The sequence below is a fragment of the Alosa pseudoharengus genome, unplaced genomic scaffold, assembly GCF_046254945.1.
Source record: "Alosa pseudoharengus isolate Yale_2024_CS ecotype anadromous, Long Island Sound unplaced genomic scaffold, YU_APseudo_1.1 YU_APseudo_1.1_scf_3, whole genome shotgun sequence".
In the NCBI taxonomy this organism is placed as follows: Eukaryota; Metazoa; Chordata; class Actinopteri; order Clupeiformes; family Clupeidae; genus Alosa; species Alosa pseudoharengus.
In genome coordinates this window covers 37,249,364-37,276,351 of record NW_027468718.1, presented here as the reverse complement: position 1 = coordinate 37,276,351, position 26,988 = coordinate 37,249,364, and the positions used below count along the sequence as shown (strand labels likewise).

Genomic DNA, 26,988 nt, shown 5'->3' with positions numbered 1-26,988 from the left:
GTGACTCCCTACAACTACAATACCCTTCCCCTTCCCCTTCAGACTCTAAACCCCTCTTTCTATTATTCTTCACAGCTCCACTTTTTCCAACACTATGGATTCATTCCTCTTCCACTTTTCCTTTCTTTTCTTTTCTCCTCCCCCAAACTGCATTCTACAGAGGCAGTCTTTATTGTTAAGGTCAGACACGATAATCAACAAAACATCTTGCACTCGCTTGACTTTTTACCCGTGTGCACTGAGTCAGTTCTGCCAAAACTTATCAAATAAATCAAATAAAAAAATAATAAATCAAATAAATCTTGAAGTTAAGTTCATATAAGTAACTTTCTTTGCATTCATTTGATCAAGACACACTGGTAAGAAATGCTTTACATTATTAATATGGACTTAAAACTAATAAAAATAATAATAGAATCATAAAACATGCAATTAATTGTGGTTAACTATTAAAATTCAGCGATTAATCGTGATTAAGAAAAAACATTTGCATTTGACAGCCTAATGTGAATATTCAGACCTTGAAAAAGGATTAATCAATCAAACCTGATGAGGGCTCCAAGAATGCAGGGAGAAACTGAGAATGGTTTAGACTGTCCGTATAGTGTTAAGATCTTCGATCTGACCCAAGCTACATACACTGCCAACAATTTGTCACTCGTCGCTCATCACCTCAAAAGTCAATTATTTCACAGCACCAATGGCTATTTCACCTGAATATTACATTAACATTCAAACAATGCCAATCATGACATTTCTAGAACTTACCAAGACTTTGACAGCTGGAGCCAGGTTATCCACAGGGAAATCAGGCAAGGCCAAATTAGCAGACTCTTGTGAACATAGGGTGGTTGCAAAAGACAATAGCTGTGATACCCTACGAGAAGGGGAAAGGAATATCAGCCCAGTTGACCTCATGGTCAGCAACAAATGCCTTGATATTTTGACACAGCTCAGTTAATATTAATTAATTACATGATCCAAAGTTTTTCAACTAACTTTTAATTGGGTTGTAGTAAATGTACACCATACTCAAACAACCACTTCAACATTGTTTTCAAAGAGGGCTAAATCAGCATTGCTTACATTACATAGCAATGCATAATAATATAGTTGTACAGGCAAGTTATATGGTTATGTTTACGGTCATGGAATTTATCAGATGCTTTCCTCTAAAGCAAATTACAAAATAAAGTAATACAAAAGTTAAAAAATTCAGAGTTAGCAGTTTTAAAAAGTTGGTAAGACTACATTAAGTAACAACTAGAATTGCATCTCTGAGAAACTGCAAGAGTGGGATTGACCAGGTGCAGTGCACCAAAAGGATTGCAATGGTACCTCATTTTTGAAAATTGGGCACACAGATCAAAAGTTATCTGCATTAAAGCATCCAACAAGCCAAAATGCATAAATAAAGTGAGTAAAGTGCTATACTGGTTGCTAGGGTAATCATGTTGGTTGCTAGGTTGACATTCTAGAGAGAGTTGTTAGGTTGTTGCTAGGGTAATTAGGATGGTTGCTAGGGTGTTGCTAGGGTAATTAGGATGGTTGTTAGGGCGTTGCTAAGGTAGATATGGTGGTTGCTATGCAAAATAACACGGTGGCTAGGGTAATCATGTTGGTTGCTAGGTTGACATTATAGAGTTGGTTGCTAGGGTTAAAGCCAATCAATGTGTATGCAGGTCAGTCTGTGCGGTCACATCCTTTTTTAAAGCAGGGATGTCAAAGTCAAATACATTAGAGGGCCAAAAAAACTAATTTGCTATAAGCCGAGGGCCGGACTGGTTCAATGTTTATTAAAACATATTAAAATGACTGCACGTAACCTATTGAACCAAGACGTGTACTGTATTTTATTTAATGATTAAATGAATAATGACTGTGACTGAAGTGCGGGCAAAGTTTGCACAAATGTACAATTTTTCCCATCCTCACCGACCTTGTCATAAAACTTGTTTAAATGATCATATGATGCCTCCTTGCTGCTCACAATTATTATTATTTTTATACTATATTGCTATACATGCACTTCAAAACAGTCAATGTTTAAAGTGCTAAGATTGTTCACAAACGTTTGTGAAAGCATGCACATCAGAGTACTGCTTTACTAATGTAAAATATAATTAGGCCTACAATAGTTTCATTGTTTTTGCATTGTTGCATGATGCTTGCATGAGAAATACTTCTCAAAACAACAGCAGTTATATGGGTGCCGTTGTTTTGGGATGTTTCCCTCATGCAAGCATCATACACTGATAGAATATTTATGTTATTTAATTACATTTAATTTCAATGCCTGAATGTAAGTATTCAGGAGACACAATACCAGCTTTTGTGAATGGGAAATGGCGGATCAGATCATGTGTAAATCACTGATCTGGAGATCTTTAACTATCTTTAACTAAGACTAATTAATAGCTTTTGGCTGACTTTAATACTTAATGCCAAACAGTGTTTTATATAGTCTGTGCTCTGTTTTTTATGGAAGTTGCATAAATCCACGTCGTTCTATTAAATGTCGTTTCATAATTAGCCTTCCAATAGGTTGAAGCTTAGCTTTGCTACCAACGTGCACACGCATGCATTGAATAAACGCTCATACCACGACTTAATTCTATGCCTTGATGTTTGATGACACCAAATTAACAAGTATTTCCTACTAATTGCAGAAATGTTTGTTTTCTTTTTCTGTCCGCGGCTCCTTGAACAATTGCGCAGCAAATTATCAGACGATGGCCCGGGAATAATTTCACTCTGCAGACCATTGTCCACATTGCGGACCGCGGCCCATAGTTTGACAAATGGTGACCTGCATGATGTCATATTAAGGCCTTTTTACGGTGTGTTTTAGCCGGGTTTTCACGTGGAAGGCTCTGTAGAAATCTGGCACCCTATTCAACGAAGTTAAACTGAAAGAGCGTGCCGTTCACAGACACCAGAATGAACGAGTTCACAGTAACGTTCATTAGGCAGTAGTAGCCTAATACAGTACGTTCAGTTCAAGTTCGCTCAAAATACATATGAACGAGTGACTTTCGTTCAATGAACGCGTTCAGGCACAACACTGGGGAGGGGGTTGCTGAAATTTGACATCTGCCCTGACTGAATACTGATGAATAATGAAGCCGAGGCCCACTTGCGGCGCCACAGTGAGTTCGTGGGCTACCGTTGCATTGTGGGGAATGGAGTATTGATGCGCAAAACAGCAGCCGGCGGCTGTGGCCTGCGGGCCGGTTCTAATACTAATCAAATATCATCCCGGGGGCCGTATATAATTCATTCCGGCCCGCGGGCCTTGACATGTCTGTTTTAAAGCCAATCCAAGCCAACCCATGTGTACAGGTCATGTACATAGTCTGCAGCAGATCTACAAAGATTTGTTTGACATGGACATGGCGCTGTCCCATCTTTTTTTACATGACCTTTACAACTGGTGTCAGATACAACCTAATGTCCTAATGTATTTACTAGGCTAGATTGGAAATTACTCTTACTCAGTCCAAGGACCCAGTGGTGAGCAAAGTTGCACCCACAGTTAATGCAGGGAGGAAGTGGAACCCAGAACAGGCAGTTAAAGGAGAATTCCGGTGTGATTTTGACCTAAAGTGTTTTGAAACATGATACCGAGTGTGAACGTATGTCTCATAGCCCATCTAGGCTTGTCCCCTGCACTCCGAAATCTGGCGCTAGTTAGCCGATGCTACCAACAAGGCGGTCAATGGTGGTGCCTCGGCATCGGCATAGCCATGCAAATAAATCACTGTTTTACACCATTTACGAGGCTCAATGTATCTCCACACTTCATTGGTAGACTTACGAGGGCCCTGACATTTAAAACGAGACATTGAGAACTTTGAAAAAGCACTGGTAGTTTACTTACAAGACGATTTATACAGACAGTACCTTCACGAAGTTTAGCGTTTGCAGCCATCTTGAATTTAGTCACGATAAGTCGAGCGATGAGTAAGAATGAACAGGTATGATAAGGGATCAGATTCCAAAAATAATTCTGAGGAAATGCATGGATTACAGTTTCTTCCAGTAGCAGCAACTGGAATCAATGCATTTCCACGGAATTATTTTTGGAATCTGATCCCTTATCATACCTGTTCATTCTTACTCGTTGCTCGACATATCGTGACTAAATTCAAGATGGCTGCAAACGCTAAACTTCGAGAAGATACTGTCTGTATAAATCGTCTTGTAAGTAAACTACCAGTGCTTTTTCAAAGTTCTCAATGTCTCGTTTTAAATGTCAGGGCCCTTGGAAGTCTACCAATGAAGTGTGGAGATACATTGAGCCTCGTAAATGGTGTAAAACAGTGATTTATTTGCATGGCTATGCCGATGCCGAGGCACCACAATTGACCGCCTTGTTGGTAGCATCGGCTAACTAGCGCCAGATTTCGGAGTGCAGGGGACAAGCCGAGATGGGCTATGAGACATACGTTCACACTCGGTATCATGTTTCAAAACACTTTAGGTCAAAATCACACCGGAATTCTCCTTTAAGCAAGCTCAATCAGCATTGAAGCATAGGGATATAATGGGCCATGTGCAGCATGGGCGGGGTGGTCTAGGGGTGGGCGTAAGTAAACCCTTGTGGAGTAAGGCTTCTGCAGGAGAAAAGAGGAAAATGGTAGTGGAGGAAATGCATAGACAGGAGGAGGCTGTAAGATGTACTAAGGCAGTGTCGCAGGCAAAACAAGGGCAGTGGATGAACTGGGAAGGGGTGGAAAAAAGACGGATTAAATGGAAAGATCTATGGGGTATGGAAGCTGGTAGGATCAGATTTATGTTAGGTGCTACATATGATGTGCTCCCATCTCCCAAGAATTTAAGTCAATGGTTTGGTGAGGATGATAAATGCATACTTTGCTCATGTGTGGGCAGTCTCCACCATATCCTATCAGGGTGCAAGGTAAGTCTCACCCAGGGGCGGTATACGTGGCGTCATAACCAGGTATTGAAATGTGTGGCAGCGGCAATAGAGGATAAAAGGAGAGAAGTCAATTCATTAGCAGCTAGTAAAGGGGTAAGGCAAATTAACTTTGTAGCAGGGGGATAGACCTTGTTCCGCGAAGGCCAGGTGTAAAACCGGCCAGTTGAAAAATGGGGCGGGCTGGGAAATGAAGGTTGATCTTGGCCAGCAGATGGTGGTACCTCCACATATAGTGAGTACTAAATTACGACCCGACGTAATTCTATGGTCGGATTCAGAGAAGATAGTTTACTTCATTGAACTCACTGTTCCTTGGGAAGACAGAGTGGAAGAGGCCAATGAGCTGAATAGAGCTAAATACACTGAAATAGCAGAGGAGGCAGCTAAGCGAGGTTGGAGTGCACGATTAACCCTTAGAACCCGCGTCAAAAAACACACCCTTTCTTCTCTGTTACATTGCTCCGCGACTGTTCATCGCAACGAGATAACCTTTATTGCATGACAGAGAAGAAGTGGTGTGTTTTACAGTCTATACTTCTCTGCGTTCACCTGCTCACCCATTACTCTCGTTTGAATTACTCGCGAACCCGTGATCGCATAGATATGGCAAGCATATCAGATGAAAGAGGAGAAACGGGGCTATCCATTGGTACCATGGATATCGATCTTTCTGGCTTATAAAAACAGACGAAGTGACTGCAAAATATTAACGTCATGTACACAAACCAACGCTGCACTCTCGGAGTAATTACTCGCGGACCCGTGATCGGATATGCCACATATGTTAGATGAAAGAGGAGACACAGAGCTATCATTTGATACCAAATACATCCTTCTGGGTTATAAAACAGACGAAGTGACGACAAAATAATAACTTCATATAGCTGGACTTAGCCCACTTTTTTGTCTGTTTTTGTGGCAAAGCATGTTTATAATCCAACGCTATCGTGTGTTTCTCTATGGCAAAACATGTTCATAATCCGGTTTTGAGATCCTAGCAAATTCCTGCATGGCATCCAATTCAAGGCTCACATTGCATCCCAATTTGTTCAACAAAGAAACACCTTTTTTGCCTTTGTTCATGGCAATGCAGTAAAAAGTTGAGAATCATCATGAGTGCATACACCATAGTCACACATGCTAACAGGCAAACTTGGGTCAAGTCAGGTCAGATCAGTTCAGTTCGTGTCACAGATATGGAGCGCAGAATGGTCATTTTTCATCGCTAAATAAAAAATGGCATTTATTTCCGTAAATCACACACCACATATTTCTGTAAATTGCTCAGCCCCAGAGTATCCCTCCAACATGGCAATTATATTGCCCGTTTCAGGGCAGTCTGCCCTACACACACATGAAATGCATGTAGAGCTATGGGCTTGCTGTGGTGAGATACAGGTCAAAATATAAGAATTTTTATAATATGATTTTTATTTTTTAATTCTTTAAAAATCAAAATAAAATCAATGCTAGTACTAATACATGAAATGATCTGGATAGCCTAGACTCTGCTGAAAAAAACAATATATAATATGTGTGTGTGGCACTTACAATGACCAGAATAAATCCTTATGAATAAAGGTAGTGAAAATGCCCTAAAAACAGCTTAGGGTTCTAAGGGGTAAGGCCTATTTAAATCGGTGCACGTGGGTTTGTGGCCAGATCTGCTATTGGCTTGCTGTCTGAATTGGGCATTTGTGGTCGAAGTCTAAGGCAGGTGGTTAGTAACATGTCTTTAGCAGCAGAACGGGCAAGCGAATGGTTGTGGGTAAGGAGAAATTACCCTTCCTGGGGCGCAAGCTAAGGTAAGCTAACTGGCTCATTTGTTTTGTGTTTGTGATGGACTGTGCCTAGGTTGATGGTACTTGGCTAAGGTTTTTTATGGTTTATGGTTCAGTCCGCATCAACGGGACGGACCAACCTAGCCAACTTAGACCATGCCTAGGTTGGTTAAGGGTAGTTGGATGTTTGTTGTGGTAATATGGTGACAGCATGGGGCATAAGCTAACTGGCTAATTTGTTTTGTGTTTGTGATGGGGCCTAAGCTAACTGGCTAAGCTAACTGGCTAATTTGTTTTGTGTTTGTGATGGGCTGTGCCTAGGTTGATGGTTGGTTGGCCAGGGTTTTTATGGCTATGGTTCAGTCCACATCAACGAGACGGACCAACCTAGCCAACCTTGACCATGCCTGGGCTGGTTAAGAGTATTTTGGGTATTGGATATTTCAATGTGGTAATATGGTGGCAGCATGCAGGGGAGTGTCTCCAGGATGCTGGTTTCACTGATAAGCCTTTATGAGGTGTCGTGGGCCTAACTTAACGAAACATCGGTAAATGAGGGTGCCCACTTGATAACTCCAATGACATGGTATGGTATACTATACTGCTGTTGGATGGGCCATTTGTATTGTGTTTGTGACCATTTGTTGGCGGATTTGTGGGTAGTGTGCTTTTTAAAGTTAAACTTGAGCAGGGGCTTCTGAATGTGTTTTTACCTTGGATTTTGGCACAAGGGATTTTAACATCTAATCCTGTGTATTAATGTAACTAGCTGTTTAGAAATATATGTGTTGGTTACTGTAAATAGATGGGAGAAGTTCCTCACCTTTGTGCTGCAACATTTGGTCCTATAACATATAACAACTCCAGCTGGTCCTACAATAAAAACCTTCATTAAGTAAACAAGTCCAAACAGTTTGATTTGTATGCTTTTGCTTTACCAATGTCATACTGACTGATGTTCTAAACAGCATAGCACTTAAACCAGCAGACCTTGAAAGGGAGGTAGTAGATGTCTCGAGCTTGGAAGCGTGATCGTAGAGGTGGGTCAAGTGGGTTCCCAGTGTATCTTGGAACAGGCAGCCCCAGGGCAATAACACGGAAATCCTCACTCACACGTACAATTTTCCAAGAATCAAGTTCCTTTTTGGTGTGCTCCTGTAGACATTACATAATACTACTCTCAAATACCTTTTGGTTCTATCTTTTTGTTACATTTTAAGCCAATAGTGATAGCAAAACACTTCAGGTTTACACATTGAAGCATATTCAATACTTCAAAGAGAGACAAAGAGAGACAAATACAAACACATATTACAGCTTAGAATCTGTATCTGTCTGAATCTGTATCTTCACTGTAATTTCTTTTTCTTTTAATTTCAGATATTTATACAACCTTCAAGCAAAGAGTATAGAAGTAACAAGAGGCGAAACTCAATAGAACGTCCCATTGCAACAAACACACCCATAACCGAGCTGCAGCTCCGCCATCTTGGACTGAACGCAACACAACTGTCATATAACTTAATGATATCGGTCCAGATTTAAAAGTTTCTTACAGTATAAAAAAAAAATATATCTAACCTTTTCTTATACCCTGAATTCCCCAACTGTCATAAATCGTGTTGAGAAATGCAAAATACGATGAGTAAGGCTATACATTTATTCATAATAATTTAGCTTCCAACAAATTTGACAGATGGAAAATAGGCACCCACCAGCCCAGCACTAAACTCTGAGCGTGGTAAACAAAATCGGATATTTCAGGCAGTAAAAGCCCCGGTAAGAACCAAACCAGATTTGGTTTAAATCTACACACCTATGGCTACTGAAAAATGTAAGGTTCATTTATCAAATGTTATTTTGAGGTATTAAAAAACATCGTTTTAGAATTTTCGAACGAAAGGGGTGGTAATTGGTGCTTTGATTTACGAAGCTGAGCAGGGGCACTGATTGTAAAGTAGCCAACAGTTAAGAAAATGGATCGATTTCTAAGAGAAATGAAGTTGGTAGGCTATGTAAGATCAGTGTTGGGGAGTAACGGAATACATGTACCGGCGTTACGTATTCAGAATACAAATTATGAGTAACTGTATTCCGATACAGTTACAAGTTAAATAGTTGGTATTTAGAATACAGTTACATTGTTGAAACCAATGGATTACATGACGATACTTCTCTGTTTCATAAGTTTATTCACGCTCTAAATAAATAAAGGCAACTCAGAAGCTCCTAAAAGCAATCTATGATTTCCATGTTTAAATCCAAGCCCCGCCGTCTTGCACTAGCCTCAAAACGCAGCCAGCGCGCATTATGGACGCGTCATCGGAGACCCTGAAATGACTGTTTGCACAGCAAATTAGGAGTAAAGTAAGTGGAGGTAACTCCTGTTCCTCACTGATCGCGGTTCCTGATGTCTGTTCAAAGGATATTTTCCCAAGTATTAATAGCTCAGGCTACTTCGGCCAATCGGTTACACAGTTTGCTAATCAATAAACAGAGCCTATAGTTCACGTGTTGATTTAGACCTAGCCTACAATTAAACCAATCTCTAAAATAGGCACTGCATTCTAAGTTTTTTTATTCTAACTTAAAATAGCTTTATGGATTCTTTTTTTTTCTAATTAGATGCCTACGTTTTAAAATGAATTATATGGTGGAGCCTCTGAAGAATTATTCTTGCGAGTAGGCTAGCATATTTTAACGTGCGGTTTTTGATTGTCATTACGCAATCACGTTCATTTTGAGAGCACTGATATACAGTAGCCTAGATAGTGTTTACATTTACAGGTCATTTGCGTTCCACCTGTCATATGCGCCCCTCACTTGTACTGGGTTGATGCCACCGAAAAATCTCATAGGTACTAATATATTTTCTGGCTACGCCCTTAAAGTAGCCTATTTATTTAGTTTGTTTTAATTAGCCTAGTCGCCTGCTGTACAGTAGTTTTAGTGGTCACCTTGCTATTTTAAAGTTGTATCAGGTAGCTTAGTTGACTTTACATTCTCCTATGTGGGCCTAACACTTCAGCCATTTGGAACAGAAGAACACACCAGAATAGGCCTGTTTAGTAGGCCTAAGCAGGATTTGATGGCCGCATTCCTACACTTATAAAATCCAATTCAATGCGGAAGTAATCTAAGTATTCAGAATACGTTACTCAGATTGAGTAACGTAACGGAATACGTTACAGATTACATTTTTGGGCATGTATTCTGTATTCTGTAACGGAATACGTTTTGAAAGTAACCCTCCCAACACTGTGTAAGATTAGCCTATTTACCTTTTCATCCAACTGTATGTCCCTCGTCGTGAAATTATTGAATTATCGTTTTGCCGCTTGCTGATCGCCATGTATGCTAGTTAGTTAGCTTCCTCTCTAGTCATTCCAGTTGACAGGCTGGTTAACGTAGCTTGAGCTAAGTGATGGCCATCTATTTTGTTTCCAGTTTAAACATAGGCCTACTGTATTTTCAAGTAGACTTACAGTTCGGAGGAAACAGTGATGGAAAGTAAACTTTCTGTTATGTTGTAGATTAAAAATCCATTGTAAAGTCTTTCTGTCAAACTTGTTGTAGATCTGCCCAGTGAATGGACATGATCTGTAGGTAGCCCATGTATTGTATGTAGCCCTACATAGGCTAATATTATTGCCGTTTAATTTGAGCGGTGTGATATTCAAATATTTTTTTTTCTTATACATATGACCTGTAGTATTTAAAAGTGAACTAGTGGTTCGAAATTGAGCACAATATAGTGACCAATCTTGCTGGTTTACGTTGGCATGTTCTGATTGTAGTCAACGGCCATAGTGGCATGATCAGTCCAAAATGGCGAAAGCGCGACATCAGCGCCAACTAGCGATTGTTGTCAAAAGTGCAACAGAGTTTCGCCTCTTGTTACTTCTATACTCTTTGCTTCAAGTACTGATAAAATGGGCAAGGAAAGGTCTACCTCTAGGAGTTTGTCATAGCGCTGTGCCGCCATAAGAAATCGTCCATCCTCCAGTTGCATTTCTCTATTCTCCAACAGGTTGTTTAGAACTGGTAGCACATTCCTCTCAGCTTTTTCCAGTCCTTCCAGGACAAGGATGCGCCCCTCAATGGCTGCACGGACCGCACACTAGAACAGAACTCAAAATTACAATGCAAAAGTCTTCCCATGTCCTTGCTTCACTCATGTACATAAAGGTTGATACTGTACAAGTTAAACTTTTTAGGTCAAGCACACTCTTCTCCAGATGCACCCCTCCCTGCCACAATATTGCATTTACCACTGCTAGTGCAGCAGATTAGTAAAAAAAATCGTTCACTTTGGTATAGAAGCATGAAATTTGGCACAGATACTCCCTAAGGGCCACTATTTTGGAAAAAGGCGCTGGCCACTCAAAAATTCAATATGGCGGCCATTTTTCAAGATGGCCACCATTGCTATTCAATGCTTATTATATCAATTATTCAAACAGTGATTTAAGCATATAATTTGATACAAATACTCTCTAAAGGAAATGTTAATGGGAAAAAATGCTTGTCCCTCAAAAATTCAAGATGGCTGCCATTTTTAAAGATGGCCACCATTCCTGTCGAATATTAATCATTTCAATTGTTCAAATGGTGATGCAAGCATAAAATTAGGCAGAAATACTCTTCAAGGAACACTCTTTTGGGAAAAGGTATGTGTCACTTAAAAATTCAGGATGGAAACCATTTTTCAAGATGCCTGCCATTCCTGTCCTATGTTCATTGCCACTGTTTCCAAAAAGTGATACAGAAAATATGCCACAAATATTCTGTTATGGCCACTTTTTGAAAAAAACTGGATGGCCAATAAAAAATTCAAGATGGAGACCTTTTCCAAGATGGCCGTCATTTCGGTAGTATGTACACTGATGCACACATGCATGTTAGCAAAAATATTCTAACGGCCACACTTTTAGAAAAAGGCAATTGCAAAAATTCAAGGCATTTTTCAAAGTGAGTGTTGCTTTAATAGTGTACTCTGTTGGGACTGAGTTAAAAGGAAGGATTGAAAAACTTAAATTCACATTTTTACCAGCTCAAAGGCCTTGTGGTTAGAGTGTCAAGCCTGAGCTTGAGAGGTTGTGCCCTGTCGAGTCATAAAAAAAGACTGTTAAAAATGGTAGCCAATGCCTCCCTGCTTGGCAGTCAGCAAGTGTTGTATTGGGGGCAACATATCCAGGAAGGTGTTCATATACATCATGGTCCAGAATCAGGAAATCGGCTCTCGCCCACTGCAAACTTACTTTTTTATTCACATTTGCAATTGGACAGTTCTGTGCAAGTGAAACCCAATCTAAAACATTTGCATCCCTTCATGGCACTCTGATTTGCAGACACACTTGGCTAGCTGTTCACAACTTTGTGCAACTGGTGCATTTGCTGTCCAGAAGACCCCCCATTGTTCACCAAGCTTTTTTTCATCTCCAGTCAGCAGGACTCTGCTTCTGACTGACACTGGGTTGCTTGACCCCATATGCAGCCTGCCTGATATGCAGCACGTTTAGTGTGTTGAAGCAGAGCTGCCCTTGTTGGAGGAATGGCTTCATATGGCCTCTGCTTTCGGGCAAACATGTCAAGTCTAGCCTCATCTACACTGACAGCTGTGCTTGATCGATCATACAGCAGGACCTCAAACTTCTCAAGGATCTCCAGGTCACTATTGTGAAAGAGTGGAATGTTGGTGGCAATCATTTTATAGCCATCATGTTGAGAAACATGATGGGTAGGTGGTGATAGGAGGGGTTCCTTTGTGGCCAACATTTCATTCAATCAGTTGATCTCTTGGCTGACATGGGATTTTCATTTGCCATTTTGGGGGATTGTTGTCTGATTAAGGCCGAGGGGTTATCCTTTTACCACCTCAATCATAGACATAGTACACATTCAAGTATGGGATACAACTAGGTTTGGGTCACCTACACCTAGCCAGATCATTCATCCAGTGCCATTTAAGTCCCGTGTGATCTGTACACCTTCCAGGTAAGCATACATGAACAAGTCATGTATTGCCCTGCTTACCCTTGGCTCGGCTCTCCCGTGCTGGCACAACCTGTCAATTCAGGTGCGCCTATCAAACTACATCTAGCATCACCATTTGAAAAATGTATGTAAGGATTCAAGAGAAATGGCGGCCATCTTGAAAAATGGTTGTCATCTTGAATTTTTGAGGGACAAGGACATTTTCCAAAAAAAAAAAAAACATTCTTAAGAGAGTATTTTCACAAAATGTTATGCCTACATCACTGTTTGAACGATTGACATAATGAAATTTGACAGAAATAGCGGCCATCTTGAAAAAATGGCCGCCATGTTGAATTTTTGGGTGGCCAGTGCCTTTTTCCCAAAAAGTGACCCTTAGAGAGAGCCAAATTTCATGCTTCTATACCAATTTGAACGATTCTCTTGAAATATGCCATTAATCTGCTGCACTATGCATGAAGGCATCAAGTTTATAGGAACATTCTGGGATACAAGCTGATTTGCTGCACCCCCCAGATGATACATACCCTTCTCATCTCTGCTTGCAGAATCTCAGTCTGACGCACCCACCGTTTAGCCTAGTATAGCTCATTGAGGTGGTTGGAACCAACTAGCTCAGGATTGGTAATTTATTCCCCCGGAGGGCCACATTACTTTGATAAAGTAAGTCAAGGGCCACACATTGGACAATTTAAAGAAGCACTATGCAACAATTTTAGCAAAAATGACCATAATTTTACAGGTAGAGAGTGGTCTACAAGATGGTTCTACAACACTTTCTGGGTCATTTGGTGGGTGCTTTGTCTCCCACTATCGCTTCTCCGTGGAAAAAACGAATATGCAACTTTCTGGACCCGGTCTGGGTAAATCCGGATGTGACTCGGTGGATCAGTGGAAGTATCCAATCGCGCCTCAAAAATGTAGTCAGATTGTAGTTTCGAAGAAGACTGCAAAACGGACGCCGACTTGGCTTTGTTGCTGTTGAAATTATAAGTAAGTAACCTACCCTTGGGTGAACTTATGTAATGTGGTTTGATAGTCTCTTGAACAATGTGTTTGCGTGACCGTTTTATTGTGAGCCCTGTATGTGTTTAGCTTGGTTTCTTGATGGCTAGCTCGCTAGGGGGTTTAGCGTAGCAGTCACTTGCTACCGCAGCTGCAGGGGGAGCTGTGTAGTGAAAAATGCGAGCCCAAATCCAGCGAAAACCCAGAAACAGCGGAGGAATAACCAGACCTGCATAGTGCTTCTTTAAATAAAACATGAATTGCATAGTGTGGTTATGTTAAAATGTACATGACATAGTGTACATTACATATGGCAAACGCAAACTGATTTGTTACGATCAAATTTGAATTCATTCACAGTAGTAGACCTGCATCACCTGTTCTCTTTTCATCTTTGCAAAGTCAGATAAACTCCTATTGAACTCAGTGTTCAGGTTCTCGAGTAAAACGGTGTATCTCTCTGTGTGGCGGGATGGCACATCCAGTAGCCAGAGTTGGGAAATGTGTGAAGTACTTGTCGGTCATTTGTCAAAACAGGTTCAGCTTTGCTTTGAATGGTCGTAAATTAGAATAAAGTTTGTGCATGAACATATTCTTCCCCTGCAACTTGACTAAGGTCATTCAAATGGCCCTTACATCCACTCCGAAAGAAAAGTCAATCATCCAATTCGGATCTTGAAATTCTGGAAAATATCTAGCTTTACATTCGATAAATGTCTCTGTTTCTCCTCTCAGGTCCTACACACTGTGAAATACCTTCCCCAGGCTCAGAAAGCGAACGTTTGAGTGGTCTGTGTCTTCTGCCTCACTCTCCTCCAGCAATTAGATGAATTGATAGTGGTTAAGTCCTCAGGCCTAGATTAAGTTGACCAGTTTCACCACCATTTTGGTCTGACATGGTCAAGTTTTAACACTGAATAGGTTTTTGCCCTACTTCTATTTCCTGTTTATGTGGCAAGATATTAAAATCATAACATATTACACAATATCAAAAATCCCTTCACAATTTAACATCAGCGACATGTTTGCTAAATTTCACATGAATCTGACAAACCATCTTTAAAATTGATCATGTGGCATCAGTGTAATTGCCATTCTTTCTGTTGCCAGTTGGTGGGACTATGCCAAATATGCATTGTGGGCATGTGAATATCATCATTACCAGGATAATCAATAACCTGTGAAATTTAAAACATTTCAAACAATGCATGGTGAATTCATAACACATTTATTATTTATGTGGCGGGGTATTAACTCATTGAGTGCCAAAAACTTAATATTACGTTTTTCCTTCCCATGCGTTGAGTGCCAAAAACGCTTTTTTTTTAGCTTTTTTTTTTTATTACGAAACTAGACACTCTAACACACCTTATATGTGATTTTGGGAACTCTGTGATGAATGGAAATGAAATATATGACGATCGAAAACTCATGAAAACGCACAATCTGGACATTTTATCTGGACATTTTATCATAACTCGGTTGCCGCTTTGGGTCGAATCAGTGACGCATGCACGTCAGGTCAAAACCAGGCCATTTTCGTGGGTCTATCACTAGGTGGCAGTCTAGCCAGGTCTCGCTGATCACTTCCCGGAAAGTTTACAGGCAACACTTCATATTTCATGAAAGACGATATATCTCTATTTCTAGAAAAAAGTGATTTTGATGAAAACTAGCCACTGTTCAGCTTGGGATTTCTCAGGAACAGAGGCATGTAGAAATACACGGTTTGCACCCACTGAGAGCTTAAAGTCTCACCTTTTAAGGCGAGACACGGCAGGTGAAAACATCGTTTTTTCATGCACTGGTCAATTTCGAGATTTTGAGCTAGTCTGTTACCTTAGCATGTATTCTATCACACTACTACAACAAAAAAGTCCGATTTACACATTTAGGTGTTTATTTCATTATATTGTGTCTACTCGCGCCTGTATATTTATCCTAAATTCAGCAAAAGTTAGCATTCTAACCTTGCATGCACTCCCGCGACTGTGACCCAAAACATATCGTGTATAGTACCGTTGGAAAGCTCTGTTTTTCCTGTATCACGCTATGTGATCCATATATGGACACTTCCTTTGTATCAGCAACCAATCGCGAAAGTTCAAAGACGAGGCTAGGCTGAGAACGGAATCTCATTGGCTGTCTTTCAAGGCTGTTTTCTCAAAACGAGTTTCCTCTCCCACTCTGAGCAAGGAAACTCCACTTCAGAAGCACTTACATACACCAAACTTTCTAGACTTATGCCTAACTATATTTCGAAGATATTTACAGAGGGGTTTGTTGATATATTATTCCTAGCCTGACTTACATGACATTTTATGCCTAAAAACATGGCAAAAATCGATTTTTTAGGGCTATTGACATTATATTCTGATTTACAGGATAACTAAAGTAGATATTCATAAATCCCTCTGTAAATTTTTCAACATCTATTATCTGAACACAATGAAAACATAATTTTGAACCTGGCTGTATCCAATGCTCAGGTTTCTTGTTTTAAAATGTATGCAAATTAGCGCATATTTAATTAGATAATGCCTAATTTGCATATGTAAACATTAAATTACAGAAAACTTGTAATACATTTTTTTCTCATATTAATGTAAGTAATCAACTGGGTAAGTTTCATAGTGATATCTGCTTGTTAAAAATGTTACCCTATTCACCTGTAGTGTCTCGCCTTAAACGAGCCATTGTATGTGTTCATAGCTATAACACAGAATATGCTGTGGCTGTACAAAAACCATCAACAATGGTTTAGATTGCTGGCACTCTAGGACAAAGCTTCCGAAAACAGCTTGGCATTCAATGAGTTAAAATTTATAGTTTCACCATTTCGTCAAATTACAACATATCAAAAAAGGTTTCACAATTTAGAATCAGGAGCATCTTGTCATAATGTATATCAACTTTGACATGAATTGGATCCATCGTCTAGGAAAAGTGCGTAAAAATTGATGTCTACAACGCACAAAATCCCAATTTCCTCACTTCCTGTTGGGCGTGGCTAATGCAATGTATATACAAAAGATGTTTGTCTTGGGGAGATACATACACCTACCAAATTTGGTGTGTGTAGCTGAAAGTATATGCCACAGGATCAGTCACCTAAGGTGGCACTATAGAGTATGTGGGCCACACCCAGGGCCAAAGCCTCTGTAAATGAGTAGCGGGCTCTACGACTGACTTGTGTACCAAATTTCATGAGTTTTCGACCATGGGAACCACCTCAAAAAAGGCAAAGTCAGGTCCAATGAAAAATAAATAAATAAAATATAGCCGCAAGCGGCAATGGCGGGCCCGAACACCTGAGGGCCGCAACCCGTGACATTTCGCAATCCAATAAAGCACCAACGTGATGCTTTTGTGAAATGTACATATTTGATGCGTGTGCTATTCGTTTTTGCATTTTATTTTCTGGCACATTTACTTCCTTGGCCAGGTGGGGGCACAATGCAAGACAGGGCCATTGGGTGTCATCATAATCATAATATATATTAACCTGAGAAATTTCAGACCATTCACTTTAAGCAAAGAACATTTCTGATACACTGTTTGGTTGGCCAGCTGGTGGCGCTAAACCAGACAGGCATATTGGATGTTTGGATGTCATACACATAATCTGATTAATCTAATGCATCTGATTGTGATATACAACCATCCATCCAAGTGGAAAGAACACATTCCTTTTCTTGCCAATTCGTGGCGCTATGCAAGGCATGTTAAAGGAAAATTCCGGTATTTAGCACTTTGGGTCCCTTTTTCTGGTTTGTTTTGTATGACCTAGAGTGGTGGACACCGAAATTTTGACAATTGGTCCTGTCTCGACTTTTCTGAATCGTTTTGAATCGCCTTTGACTACTCAGAGTGGCTGCCTACAGGCATGCTCAAACATGTCCTAAAACAACCCTTAACGTTCGTTTTCAAAACTGTGCAACTCACCGAGTGGTTAGTGGTGTCCCGAGCAACTTCTTCTTCTTCTTGTTACGTGGCAAGCAATGTATGTGCATTATCGCCACCCTCTTAACTGGATGACTACTCTCTTTTTACAGAATATACAATAAAAATCCACATTGGTCCATGCGTCATTTCCAGCTTTGGAACTTGGCGCATGGTCAGAGCCGACAGACGCTGGATCCGAACCCCAGTGTTCAATATGGCGTTGACTATGAATTGGCCGGATTTACTAGCCTAGCCTCCACCATTCATTTGTATGGAAGACGGGACTTAGTCACTCTCTCCAGTTATAATACCTCCATGTGCCTAATGGACAAGTTAGCTTTGATTGACAACAGCTCTGGCGTATGACAAGCTACCAGGATGGTTCCAGGATATTCTTGTAGCCAGTAAGTAGACCTTTTGAATGACGTATGGTACATCTCCCCCCCCGTGAGGGGAACACTGGGATATTGAGTCCACCTTTGTTGTGCGTAAAGATAGCTTACTAGTACGTCCGGCGCGTCAGGAGAGGAAAACATGCCGAAAAGACAGGCAAAAGCGACGAACGTGGAGGTCGAACCAGCTGAGGAAAGTACCAGCAGAATGAGTGAAAGTAGCAGTAGAAAAAGTGATGAAGAAATTAGTGACATTGAGGAAAGTGAAGTATCAAAAGAATCCAAAGGATTCATGGACTTCTTAGAAGGAAAGGACCCCGACATTGAATGGTGAGTAAACACTATATATTTGTAACAGAAACTCGCTATATGGTATGTTTATGTATATATTTATGTTATGGTGTATTTATGTTTCTCATACAACAGGGTTTCCCGCAGCACTTTGCAGTCAAGGCGGCCGCCTTGGCAAAACAAGCCTTAACTACGTTGTCAAAAAAAAAAACGTTTTACTTTGTCCTGTTTTCTCCCTTTCATTCCAAACCGTGACCAAAACCAATCTCCCTTCTCCGCAGAACGCATTAAAAAATAAGAAGAAACGTGTCATGAATCTAAAAATAATCAGATTTTATAATCTTGTAATTTTATAATGCATGTGATATGCCTCCGAATCAGAGCTAGTGAGCGGAGCTGACCGGTGCAAATATCTCGCTCCTCGTTCTCAAGAATCAGTCAAATCGCGAACAGCCACAGCTCCGTTTAATTGTCAGGTGTGATGAAATGCGTTCATATTCCACTTTTTATGTCATAAAAGTTGCAGGCCTATGGAAAGGTTTAGTGGTAGGGTTGTCTAATGATCAAGTTGTTGCTTCAATTTGTGTTTTAATTTATGCGACGCACCGATGCTGGGTTCATCCGTTTGGCACAAGTTTAAAATATTTAGCCGAATGCGTGATTTGTCATTTTCGTTCTTTTGGCAATTAATCCCGACTGATCCCTTTAGTTAATGTTGCCAAGCTTGTTTGTTGTTGCACTATCAGTGTTGCAGTCTTTTAAAATAAATGTTCTAAGTGAAATATATTGCCGTTGCTCTTAGTTCTTTGGGACCGGGGAGCTAAATTGACCTGACGCAAATTTGACCGGAGAAGCTGCGTAAACAGCCGGACCGGAGTAAACAGCCACCTGCTCTCAGCACAGTGTTGACATGCGCGGCTAATCGGACGCGCAAGACTGACAATAGACGGGCCTAGGCCCGTCCAGGCCCATCCGTGCCTACGCGTATGCTTTCTAAATTATTTAGCTAACTCCATCCCCATCAACGAACTTAGGCTATTTGGCCAATATCTTTGAAATTTAACGGTCTTGGTTTTATTAGTGGGCATGCCTCAGACTCGTGGTGTGAGCGGTATGGGAGCGGAACAGAGTGGCCACTCCGGCTTCTAAATTAAAAAGCGCATATTACACAAAACTATAAAATGATCTAAACTTCATTCACTCTCGGTGTATAGATCAGGACAGACTTGCGGAACAGGCTACAGGTCAACAGTCTGACAGCATGCATGAAGATAAGCATTAATGGTCCAATAGTAAAACAGTGCAATTACCAAAGGGCCCTTGAAATTATCTTTTTAAAGCCAAGGAGGATGGCTTGTAACAATGCTAGTTGTCAGCTCTGCCATACTGTAAGTAGTGACTGATCACATTTGCACATTTTGTTGTTTTGCACTTTCTTTTGCACTTGTTCTATAGTTTGTAATAAGTCTTTGTTAAAATTGCACAAATTACACAGTATTTTTAAATATTTGTATACTGTTGTATAGTTTGTTTGTTGTTACTTTGGTTCTTTGTTAACTTTTATTTTGAGAAGCTGGTTATTTATTTATAATGTAGTGTTTAATAAATAATTGTTAAATATACAGAGTCTGTAGTGTATCGTGTATCGCACAAACAAGACGCCAACACCCACACCCCCCCACCGACGGCAACCGATACAAGAACCCCCCCGCTCGGATGGCAACCGATACCAGACCCCCCCCCCCCCCCGGACCTACGACCTACCACCTTGACTGAACACATTTCCTGCGGGAAACCCTGTACAATAATCATAATTTACATAATTGGGATGTTAGGGTTAGTGACCAATATGACTGTACAGTACAACCCCATTGATTGAATGCATTGCCATGGGGGAGGGGATGCAATCTACCTGTGTGTGTGTGAGAGAGAAAGAGAAAGACACACACACAGGGGGATGGGGGTGAGAGGGACCTAGGTGTCATGGGGGAGGGGATGCAATCTACCTGTGTGTATGTGTGTGTGTGTGAGAGAGAGAAAGACAGACACACACACAGGGGGATGGGGGGTGAGAGGGACCTAGGTGTCATGGGGGAGGGCATGTATGTGTGTGTGAGAGAGAGAGAAGTAGGGGGAAGGTGAGTGTTCTGTGTGAGTCTGAAGGAGGGGGGGGGGGGGCTAAGGTGACAGATGTGTGTGTGGGGTTTAGTTTGTACCGGAGGTGGAGTGAGAAGCATGGGCCTGTGGTATTGTGAACATGCAGTCATAGGGGAGGGAATGCAAATGTAGTGTGCATCTAATGTGCTCCTGTGTGTATCTGGTTTGATTGTTTTGTCTCTGTTCTCTTCAGTGATAGTGATTGTGACCGGATGGCCCTCAAGTCGGTGTTATGCCGGGCTTACTTCAGCACCCTCTGGTGGGCATGCACGGTTAAAACTTCGTCCATGGGGTTTGTCAACAGAGGCACATGGCCAACGCAAACAGCTTCAACGAGGCACGGCTGGCAGCCAATCGCCGCCACCCACACCTGCATTGCATTTGACCTCGTTTGTCCAAGCACAAAAGAAGCAGCGCCGCTGAGTTTTGGATTTTCTAACCACCACTCCAATATCTGTTTTTCACAGAAGGCGCCTAAAACGACGACCCACAGACGACTGGAGCTCCGACTGGCCGAAGCCTGCCTACAGTTGTGACCTCCAGTCTCCCTTTATTTCCACAGTGGTGAGCCCCTCATCTGCACCTTGCCTGCCTGGCTGATTCCCCCAAGAACCTTCTCCCCACGCACCGGAACATGACGACGGGCCTTCACTTGCACCCACCTAGCTAACACACAGTGTGGAACAAAATAAACACACCCGCATTGTCGGGTTTTCACTGCATTTCTGCCTTTGGTTCATTCTTGCCCTGCTACATGATGAAGACTTCAGTGATGAAGACTGGGAGCCGGCAGTCTCCAGCAGAAGTAGATCTCCAACTTCTTCCAGGAAGAGAACAAGAGGAGAGAAGAGGAGTCAGCGGCAGGTTCTTCGTCCTCTACCCCTCAGCAAAGCAAGAAAGCAGCGGGTGCTGCAGGACGAGCAAGGGGGAGAGCAACATCCACCCCAAGAGGCAGAGCCAGAGGCCGAGGCCGGGGCCACGGTCGTGGCCTACGCAGAGGCCCAGAGGAAAGTGAAGAGGAGGAGGAGCCATGGCTCATGCCCCACAGCCCACATTTCGGCCAGCAAGGACCCCTGGACCCCAGACAATACCAGGAGTGACATACACGGTTTTACAAATATTTCAGCTATTTTTCACAGACTCCATTTTGCACACACTGGTGTAAAACACGAATAAGTTTGGGTCAGTGCATCACGGCGCAAAGTGGCAAACCATAACCATAACCATAACCATAATTCATCTACAAGGGACTTGTGCAGGTCGCCAATATCACAGACTACTGGAGACTCACCAAACTTTATAACCTGTCTTTTCCACGCTCTGTGATATCCGGCCGCAAGTTCCAAATGATTGCGACCTCCCTTCACATTAGCAATCCAGATGACGTGGTGAATGATGCAAGGCGTGGGACAGCTGCCTATGATCGTCTGTCTAAGATCAAGCCCATGTATGAAGAGATGCGTGAGGTGTGCAAGGCCAACTTTCATCCCAATCAGCACATCAGTGTTGATGAAAGGATGGTGGCCTCCAAAGCCCGTGTCAGCATGAGGCAATACATGAAAGACAAACCCTGCAAATGGGGTTATAAACTTTTCGTTCTTGCTGACTCCACCAATGGGTATACATGGGACTTCTTCGTGTCCTGATAGGGGAAAGGCCTCAGCTATGACTCTGTGATGGAGTTGGTCTCCCAACGGCTTCTGGGGACTGGGTATAAATTGTATGTTGACAATTTTTACACTAGCCCCACACTGTTCTCTCCAGTCAAAGATCTGGGCATGTTAGAGAAAGGCAGTCCCAAAGGCACCATCAGATGGATACGGAAAGATCCTTTATTGTTTGTGCAATGGAGGGACACACAGCCAACCCTAAACACAGACTGCAACATACCCCCCCAAAAGTCACTTTGCATGTTTCCTGTAAAGTGTTTACACTGCCATTTGTAAATAGTTTCCTATGAGCCCTATGTAAATAGTCTACACTTATTATTCCTATTCCTATTCTATTTATATTATTATTTTTGTGTGTTGACATAACTCTACTCTGCACTTTATTGCATTCTGTTGTGCCAAATGTAAATAGTTTCCTCCACTCATATTTAGTTTTACTGCACTGATACCATTTTGCTGTTCTTCACCTATTTTCATATTTGCCTTTTACAAATGTTTGCACTACTACAAATTTACTTTTACAAATACAAATTTGCACTATAGTACGGAGCCCTCCGGGTGACATGGGGGAAAAAGTAATGGGGAAAAAAACATGAAGAAGAAAAAAAAAAACGATGCACTTTTGCGGGATCTCATTGCGGGATCTCGCAAAACTTTTGCGAGATCTCGCAAAACTTTTTTTCTACTTTTGGAACTTGCTGGGCTTCCTACTTGACCCCAATAGGCCCACAAACCACTACCGCCAGATGGCAATCGTATCATGATACTATGATTGCTCTATCACTGTTGCGTGTTGTGGGTTTTCTGGACACATTACATAGGCCTATGACACGGGAGGGAGAGGGAGACACCTGCGTGCAGACACGCACACACAGCAGGCTACAATAAATTACCTAACAGACAGCAGCCTAATTTCGAGGTATCACTAATACCTATTAAATAAATGTAAAGGACACAGAACTGTAAGCTCAAATTCAAAAACGTTTGAAGTCTACCCAAACATATGCAAAGGGAATATATATAAATTGTGTTGCATATAGCCAGCTTAATTAATGTCAATTTAAAGATTATGATTAGCAGTTTCTATGCATTTTCCATTGATAGTTACAGGAAGCCACGTTGTTGTTTAAACTATTGTTGCTTCTAGCCCACGTTACCTCCAGTTTCACTTGCTGCAGGGACGCACACATTGCATGAGCGATCATAAGCGTTCTATCTCCGATGTAGAACTCAAATGTGTCTTGACGCCGCCGTTTGTAAGATCAGATCAAATAAGACGTTCTAAATGGAACGCGATGTAATTAAGCTGTTCCTTTCCAAGCGTCTTGGAGACGTACTGTATGTGTGCTGACTGGGCTATGTCTACATAGTTGATGACACCAAATGAATAAGTATGCTGCAAATGAGCAGACGTGTGAAGCACTGGGCATAACTTAATTTCGCGGCTACGTGGAGCAGTAGTAGGTTAATTGAACAAAAACTGTCAGTCAGACAGTGAATTTTGGTTTACTAAATTAGCATAATGCGGTAACAATTATCATTTCAATTCTATCTGAAATCTGCTCACTGCAGACGTTACAATGCAGACCCAAGCAGCAGCATAGCCTTGAAAGACGTACACTTTGAATTTGATCAGAGCGGCTCTGGTTCTTCACCTAACTTGATGTGATTGGCTGAATGACCGTTCAATCAAATCAACAGACCTATTTGTGTCTCTGTGTGTGCGTTATAGATACGGTTAGATTTACGGGATCGTTTATTTCCATATTTTACTTTCAATTTAATCTGACAAAAAGTGTGGGGGATAGAATCGTTATAACACCCACATCCCCCACGCTTACGCGCCTGGTGTGTGCGTGTCTGCACGCAGGTGTCTCCCTCTCCCTCCCGTGTCATAGGCCTATGTAATGTGTCCAGAAAACCCACAACACGCAACAGTGATAGAGCAATCATAGTATCATGATACGATTGCCATCTGGCGGTAGTGGTTTGTGGGCCTCAAGTAGGAACCCCAGCAAGTTCCAAAAGTAGAAAAAAAGTTTTGCGAGATCTCGCAAAAGTTTTGCAGGATCTCGCAAAACTTTTTGCGAGATCTCGCAAAACTTTGCGAGATCCCGCAATGAGATCCCGCAAAAGTGCATCGTTTTTTTTTTCTTCTTCATGTTTTTTTTCCCCATTACTTTTTTTTTTTTTTTTAACCCATGTTTTTTTTCACCCGGAGGGCTCCGTACTATAGCACATTGTTTGTTTATTGAAATTCTTGAGGCGTTTTGGCAAAAGTAGAGTTTTGTGTGAAGTAATACCTCTGTAATACAGTTCCACAGCCATCTCTGGGTGTTAGCTTTCATTTGAGACCAAGATCATGCTTCTAGACCTAGGGGTTCTTCTGTTATTAGACTTTATTTGGAGTATGCATTTTGGGTAACCAAAGGTCCCTTTTGGAGTCTCCAAAAGGACACTGAGCAAAACGCATATATGCATTTCCACACAAACATGGCTCTAAAGGGGTCATACTTCATTGTACAAACATTTCCTTAGATATTCAGCTTCACAACACCTGGGAGTTGGGCCTCTTATGTATTTCAATGGCAAAATAAGGGACTTTCACATCTGAAATGAGGAAATGAGGCCATTTTCAGGGATTTACATAACCGCCTGAAAGAAAAAGCAATATTCCAGCCACTGTTCCGCTTTGACAGTACATAACAGAGTCATTCTGACAGTTTCTAAAAATTCTACAATGTCTCAGCTTTCAGGGGATACCAGGCATTTGATGATGTGTCCTCATACTGTGACCTACACGCTGTGCAATTTCGGGCAAAATCCCAAAAATAGGCCCATATTCATATGAGGTTAAGTAAGGGATAATGTATAGAACGCTGGTCATTATTGGGAAAATAAGTCCCGACAGGGCGAACCGGTCTTGCTTCGCCCTTAACCCATTCGCGCTGGATGCTGCATGACGCAACATTGACCCTCCCGCTGGATGCTGCGTAGCGCAACATTGACCCTCCCGCTGGATGCTGCGTAGCGCAGCATACTTTTTATGTCATGTTTCTAGGTGCTACAGAGGCTTAGATATTAAATTTTGCTAGACGTTGACAATTTTTAGTATGTTTCCAGAAAACCCTCAGGAAATAAGGTTATTTAGTCTAGAATGCCATAGGATTCTATAGGCGTTTTTAGCAGGCATTTTAGGAGTAAATGGGTTAAGGGACTTATTTTCCCAATAATGACCGACGTTCTATACATTATCCTGCTTATTATACGGCTACTTGCCAAATCGAAAAAATAAACTCCACGATATGTCTCTTTACATTTATTTGTTACCATTTCGTTGTGGCTTTTGCTGAGAAACAAATAGTTTGCAACACACGCTGAACTTGAATCAAACGTTTTTTAGAACACAGCTGATCAACCGTCTGCCTTCACTTTTAAATGAAAATCCGTTGCCATTGACAGCGATCATTATTCAGAGGTCCTTAGACGGAAATAATGACCGGTAGAACTTTGGGAAATCCCATTCAAGTCAATGGAGCATTCTACTTGCATTGTGAAGAGCCTTATAATAATAAAGTATATTATTAAGATTTTTTGGTATTTATTTGAGATACATTATGGTTTTTATTAATCGAACAACAGAAAAATAATCGTTAGATGATTCGTTCAATTAGTCGTTATATTAGTCGACTAATCGATAAAATAATCGCCCGATTAGTCGTTTAATAAATAATCATTTAAACCCCCAGCCCTAGTGTGTGCATGTGTCTGTGTGCATATCTTTCCTATGTTTGCAATGTACAGGCAGGTCAGTGTTATTGTGTGTGTGTGTGTGTGTGTGTGTGTGTGTGTGTGTGAGACACAGGGAGAGAGACTGTGTGTGTGGTGTGTAGTGAGACTTGTGTGTTTTTTGACTGGTCATGTTAATAACAATGCATGTTTGACTGGTCATGTCAATATCCAAAGCAGTTAGGTACAAGAGCTTGGCCCTGGGTGTGGCCTAGAGACTTGCTAGTGCTCCCTTAGGTGACTGATCCCGTGGTTGGCATATACTTTCAGCTAGACCAGGGCTTAAAATTCATTTTTCAAAATGGGGGGGAATTCCCCCCTTAGATTATTCATGTAGGGGGGATTTACACAATTTGGGGGGGGGGTTGAATTTTGATACCAAATCAAGAATTGCGATTTCGATACTTCTTCGATACTTTTTTAAAAATGTATTTGATTTGGGGGCACCCACCACCTTGACGTCATCAGTAATATTGAATATACTGTAGTGGGATCATTCACACCAGTGGCCATCCTAGATTCTGCTGGACTCTCTCCACACAAACACACACTGAAAATGATGGCTTATGTGATATGTTCCTATTTCATTTTTTTTTTTTTATTCATATAGTGTATTTAGTTAATAATGTATAGTATTTTAGGTAACACTTTATTTTAATGTGTCGCTGTTACAGTGTACTTACCTAATTAGGTACACTGGTACAACCTGTGTAACAACATGTACTATCAGGTACTATCATTGTACTTGCATAATGTATTTGTGGGTACCTACATATAGTTGTTACATTGTAATACTGAGTGCTTTTACAAAACTTTGCCAATTTGCCTAAATTTTCATCAGAGGCAAAGAGCTGACCTGAGACCTGCTGGATGGGGTAAATCGGGTCATGATAGATTTGATATACAAGTCAAGTCAAGTCAGTTTTATTTGTATAGCGCATTTAACGTGCACAGAGTGCAACCCAAAGCGCTCCACATATAAGACATTGTTAGTCTATGTGTCATTGACAAAGACAATA

The 26,988-nt window shown here is 41.2% G+C and overlaps 1 protein-coding gene across 4 annotated transcripts in view; it reads right to left on the bottom strand.

Annotated features, from left to right (window-relative positions):
• The window catches only part of vwa8 (von Willebrand factor A domain containing 8), an 833,026-nt gene that overhangs the window by 791,486 nt on the left and 14,552 nt on the right, over positions 1-26,988 (bottom strand). For all 4 annotated transcript variants that reach the window (XM_076264210.1, XM_076264208.1, XM_076264211.1 and 1 more), the window contains exons 5-8: positions 10,676-10,843; positions 7,714-7,878; positions 7,547-7,596; positions 769-877 (exon numbers count right to left, since the gene is read on the bottom strand). In XM_076264210.1, coding sequence (XP_076120325.1) covers positions 769-877; positions 7,547-7,596; positions 7,714-7,878; positions 10,676-10,843 — 492 coding nt within the window. The remainder of the gene's footprint in view (positions 1-768; positions 878-7,546; positions 7,597-7,713; positions 7,879-10,675; positions 10,844-26,988) is intronic.